A 5,618-nucleotide genomic window follows, 5' to 3' on the forward strand; every position below is an offset into this window, starting at 1 on the left:
GGAACTCTTGATCGTAGATCAGTGGGCAACAACAGAATAGAGCATAATGAAGCTAATAGACATTGTTAATCTCAGGTAGCTGAACCTCAGTAATGCCCAGATCATAAGATCTATAGTCAGTCTCCACCATGCAGAGTGCAGTTAGACGTGTTCATACAGACATAACTCACCGAGTTTACAACTCAGACGGCGTAATCACAGCAGCCAACTTCATGCATGAGTGGGCAGCAGTAACTGACGGAGTCTGAGGCAGCCTGTTAGAGCAGAGCACATTTTTAAGTGGAGTTCTCTTATGGTTTGATTGAGTCCATGTGCCCATGTAAACTCACATTAGAAACCACTCGAGATTAATTTGTTGCCGAGAGATGAGATGCACCGATAAACCAGGTACTTTGTCATTTTGTGGATTGATAAGTATGGACAAACCTTAAGATTTGCCCTCCTCGCTGGCTGTGTTTATATTTCGTTTCTTTTCCAAAAAGGATGCGGTTGCAGTAATAAAGGGATTTATCTCTGGGCAGACAGCTAGCAGTTCCCTGGACCATGGGATTAGGCAGTATAACCAGGCTGCTGCTGGTTCACTACACACAATTTTACAATGTAAAGAGTTCTTAAATGGTCATGTAAGTGTGGTTTGTTGTTCAAACATGTTTGAAGACTGTAACCTTTGCGCTTGTGAACCAATGGGTACGTTACTCATAGTTGTTCCACCCACAGGCTTGGCACTGAACATTACACCTTCATAAATACTGTTTGCATATTATCAAGTTGATAAAAGCCAGCATGTATTTGTACAGGGCTTTTATTTACTTTTCATAGCGCAAAGCTGCTTCTTCCCATTCCTCTTCCTTACTCTTTGTGCTTCATCTCACGGAGGAAGAAAGACGTTTTACTGACAAAAACTGGCTTCACGGAAGACGGTGAATTCCAGCTTTAAAGGCTTACTAGAGAACAGCACTGCACAAATGGGCCTCCAGAACACCAAACACTCCAAAGTCAAGCAAGCTAATATACTGATGTTAGGACTTGATTCTGCGGGAAAATCTACGCTGTTGTACAAGTTCAAGTACGATGATGTTTTTCTAACAATTCCAACAATTGGCTTTAACGTTGATATGATTGAAACCGGGAAAGATTTTACATTGACGATTTGGGATGTTGGAGGACAACAGAAAATGAGACAGGTTTGGTGCAATTTCCTGGAAAACGCAGACGGACTGCTGTATGTTGTGGACAGCTCTGATAAGCAACGTCTGGAAGAATCAAAGAAGGAATTTGAACTCATTTTAAAGAATGAATTTATAAAAAGCGTTCCAGTCGTCGTGCTAGCGAACAAGCAGGATTTGCCTGGAGCTTTGAACGCTGAGGAAGTAACCAGGAGATTCAACATGAAGAAGTACTGCAGTGACAGAAATTGGTATGTACAACCCTGTTGTGCTATCACAGGAGAAGGTTTGTCAGAAGCTCTCCAAAGACTAACCGCGTTTGCAAAACACTACAGCAGATCAAAGGACACTTCTACAATCTTTAAGGAAATGGAAACACTTTAAGAATTTCCATCATCAAATTCTGGTGAACTTTAATCAATATATTTTGTTGGACAGACTAAATCTGAAAACACTGGATTCTGGAGAACTTTTATAAGTAAATATTTATAAAGAACTTCGACAATATTAAATTATACTTATACCTGCAGATGCTTCTGAGATACTACTCTGCAGCATTTTATTAGTGATCGTATACTTGGGGTTATTCAGCCCAGAAGTGTGGCTGTTGAATGATGAAAAAGGTGGCGTTGAGCTTCTGAATTTAGCAAGTGGAAACAAAATAGGTGAGCAGTGCTTAAAATGCTTAAATCAAGTTATTTTTCAAGATGTAAAATAGCCGTCATTTGTTCAGCAAGAAAAGCAAGAGATAAAATGTTGTTTCGTAATAAATGCTCCGTGGATCTATTTCTCATGTAAAAATATAGTTATTTTAGAGCTTAAACTCTTAGTTATGTACAAGAGAACCTACAAATCTGAAATACTTGTTGGATATTATTGCATTCTAGAACCAATTATTCCAAACAGATTTTAACAAGCAGGATCTGCTCCTCATCAAGCCACAGACAAAGCTGAGATCCAGTGCTGTGTGTAAGGTGCAGGTCTGATGTCCCTTTGTTACAGATTTCCATGTACCGATTTCTTTGTTCCTGCACTGTTGCTATCCTTGGCCAAAGCAGAGCAATGGAAGCCAGCCTGGCATCAGTCCAGCGAAGCACTGATCCCCATTGGTTTTGGGGTGGGGGATAAAAGGGGGAGGAATGGGGGGATTGGCTCCTCGGTCGTTTTTTTATAGATCTTGATGCATCCTGTCCTGCCTGTACTGAAGCCACCTGAAATTTTGTTACTGATAAATTTAGGTTTGTTTAAATTTGACGTAAGTGGCACAAAATTGCTAATCCTATTACTACAGTTTGTAGAAAAAAATTTCAAATGAAATTTCTGTTCAGATTTCCTGATTGCTGAAGGAGTGAATTAGTATTCTGAATGCCATTAAAGCAACGAAGGATTGGTAACTAAAAGACTAATTGAACTGTATCAACGATTAAAACAGTTTAAACACTAAGGCTGAAAAGTTAATAGGGTGTACTCTTTTAAAAGCAAGAGAAAGAGACCATGTAATTATTGGTTATACAGTCAAGAAAACCCAGCCCAATTATTTCTGCCTTCTTGAGCAATGTCTGCAGACGTAGGATGCTCCAGTGGTTAGGAGGCTTGCTTAGATAGCTGGATTTTTTTCTCCTACATCTACCACAGTCTTTGACCAAGGGCAAGTCATTTAATGACTCTGTGCCTCTACAGTCCCTTGGCAAAATGAACTTCCCAGTTACGCACTCTGAAAAAGTTGCGGCAAGGGTCAGCTTGTGACCCTTTCTCCTGCGACAAAATGATTATGCCAAGTAATTCACGTAAGAAATTTACATTTAGTTCTTACTAATAAACAGGCAGGAATTTCAAGTTATAGAAGGGTGAAGCAGCAAGAAAAGCACCCAGACGTATCCTGTTGTCTCATGCATATATTATTCAAAGGCAAAAAATCATCAGGTGAATTTGCTGAAATAGTAAACAAAGGAAGGTTTCTCAACAGAAGCTGTTATTAATACTGACAGTAATTACCACGGGCTAAATCCTGAGTCATGTTGAGACTACATTTCTAAAAGGAGAGCAAGTATTTAGACTTGTCATTGCCTGGTCTGATGATTTAGGTTCAATATAAAATATCATCTTCTGTCCCAAAAAAAGATTTTTAGAAGTCTACAACTTTTAAATAATGGGAGCATTATTTTTCTAAAGCCAACAATTCAATGTTAAAAAATGTAGCATTTCAGATCAATACATTTATAAATATTTGCATGCATATGTTACATATTGAATTCTCCCACTAGTTTATTCTAATCATGTGCCTATTATAAATCTGAATCTAGTTCCCTGGCCTCAGGACTTCCTCAGGGAATAATACTCCTTGAGAGATTTAATGAGAGTGCACCACGGTCTCTAATTAGACAAGAAACAAGTTCTGAAGGGAGAAATAAAGTAGTATAATAGACCAGCTCATATAGCTAAAAAAGAGAAGAAGCTTTCAGGCACACAGTCCCTTCTCCAGGTTATCAAATTAGATTAAATGATACTCACATTGACTTGAAGAAAATGTTTTACATATGCTTCAAAGGAAATAAACTCTATTCCATTTACTTTACGGAATACCAAGTATTTAAAAATTGATTTTTCTAAGAGCTTCTTTTCCTGAAGAAGTGAAGCCGTGCCCATTTTATCTGCCCATGGAGACCCCTACCTTTTTGAATAATTTTTAAGCTTTAAAACAAGTATCAGTCAAGTTAGATACAGGCGCAGGTTCTCAAAGGAATTATATGCCTGAAAGTTTAATTAAAAAAATCAGTGAGATAGAGAAAAGTGACCATACTGGTGCCCCCAGTGAAGGCAAGGCTGATAAGGTACAAAAGACTAATCCCCGAAGAGATAAATGTTCCATTTTAGCCGCAAGAGAGCCTACGAGAGGACATCAATCCACAGAGCCCAGACTTAATTAGTTCCCCTGCTCTTGGAGCTAGTTGGTCTCTTCCAATACTGCATGAGTAAATAGTGTAGTTGGGGGCTTCTTTAGGATGAGGAGATAGAGGATATAGAAGCCACTGCTTAAAATGCCCTGTCTACACCTGGAGTAAAGAATCTCCCCGACTGCTCACCGTGTTTTGGGAAAAGGCGCGGTACGTGGGCAGGAAGCCGCAGAGGAAGTGGAGCTTCTGGCTCAGCTCTGGAAGAACGCAGAGCGGAGCACCGCGCTGCCCGCTTTGCAGCCGGTGCGGCTCGCTTCCCCAGCCCACAGCAGACGGGGGGTCGTTCCGCGGAAGGTCAGTTGTCAGAGGGAGGAGGCAGCAGGGCCCCCTGCGCCGCTCACCGCAGCATCCGTGCCTTCTGCCTCACGCACATGCTCACCCCTGGGCACTGTCTGGTCCCTATTGGAAGCCTGGAAATTGTTTGGTATCCGATCCATCATGTGTTATGTGCTGAAATCAATAGCAAGGAAGTCACAGAGGCGTTTTACAGCTTCATCCTGCTATGGAGAGTTTTAGATCTTTTGACTGCCTGGCTGAACAATATAATGAGCAGAATTGTCTTTATGTTTAAGAGCACAACAAAGTGGAATTCTGCTTGTGCTAAAAATACAATCCACACTATCATAAGCATAATGTATTCCTGGATAAGTTTTGTTTTATTTCATTATTTAGAATTTATATAGGTTACTCACTAACAACAGTTTTAGGGTTTTTGAAGGGTTCGGGGTGCTTTGAGAAGGTAAAAAATCAGAAGAGTGCTGCCCCCCTTGGCAGGGAACCAGTGTCTATGAAAGAAAAGTTTGCATGGGATGAAAGGTCTTAAAGTCCTTGGTCCCCCCCTCGGCTGTTTATATTGCTTCAGGTTTTGGAACTTTTTTCATTAGCTTTCCGAGTAAATCATACCCTGATCACCCTGGTGTTTCTTGCATTTTTCTTGATGCGTATTGGCAGTCTTGTGCAACTGCAATGAAGTGGTAGAAGCATTACAACTATACGGTGGCTAAAGTGCACACGTCCTTCAGTGTCTGCTAATATTTCTTACACAAAGTTTGCTGTACCTGCTCATTTCTGCTGACAGAACAGTCATCCATGAAAAAATAAATGGTACATATCTGAGACTGTGAAACACAAAGGGTAGGATCTGGGAAACCTGAGGCATGTGTATCCTGTGCCCTCTCAAGGAGATTATCCACTGGGACGTGTTTGGATGTGACAATTTAAAAGCTGACAAATCCAGAGTATGGGAAACTGTCATTTTGACCATTCATTGATAAGATTACTGTGCTATAAAATCACGATTAGCTTTCCGAGTTTTGAAATAGCTTCATGGAGCTCATTGAACATAGTTCCAGTGGGATGAAATGCTATTTTAAGGGAAGGTGTGGAGCAGCATAAAAAAACATTGCAAATTTGGATAATAACACTCCCTCTTTCTTTGCCTGGGAGACAACTCTCCCAATAATTGAATACTCTGCAGAATCAAAGGGAAGTGTAGTGT

The 5,618-nt window shown here is 40.4% G+C and overlaps 1 protein-coding gene across 1 annotated transcript; it reads left to right on the forward strand.

Annotated features, from left to right (window-relative positions):
- The first annotated feature begins 827 nt into the window (after positions 1–827).
- Positions 828–2,237, forward strand: ARL14 (ARF like GTPase 14). The gene has a single exon (XM_075157667.1). The coding sequence runs from the start codon at positions 966–968 to the stop codon at positions 1,548–1,550; it is 585 nt and encodes a 194-aa protein (XP_075013768.1). The 5' UTR covers positions 828–965; the 3' UTR covers positions 1,551–2,237.
- The last annotated feature ends 3,381 nt before the right edge of the window (positions 2,238–5,618 follow it).

The sequence above is a fragment of the Calonectris borealis genome, chromosome 9, assembly GCF_964195595.1.
Source record: "Calonectris borealis chromosome 9, bCalBor7.hap1.2, whole genome shotgun sequence".
NCBI classification, from domain to species: domain Eukaryota; kingdom Metazoa; phylum Chordata; class Aves; order Procellariiformes; family Procellariidae; genus Calonectris; species Calonectris borealis.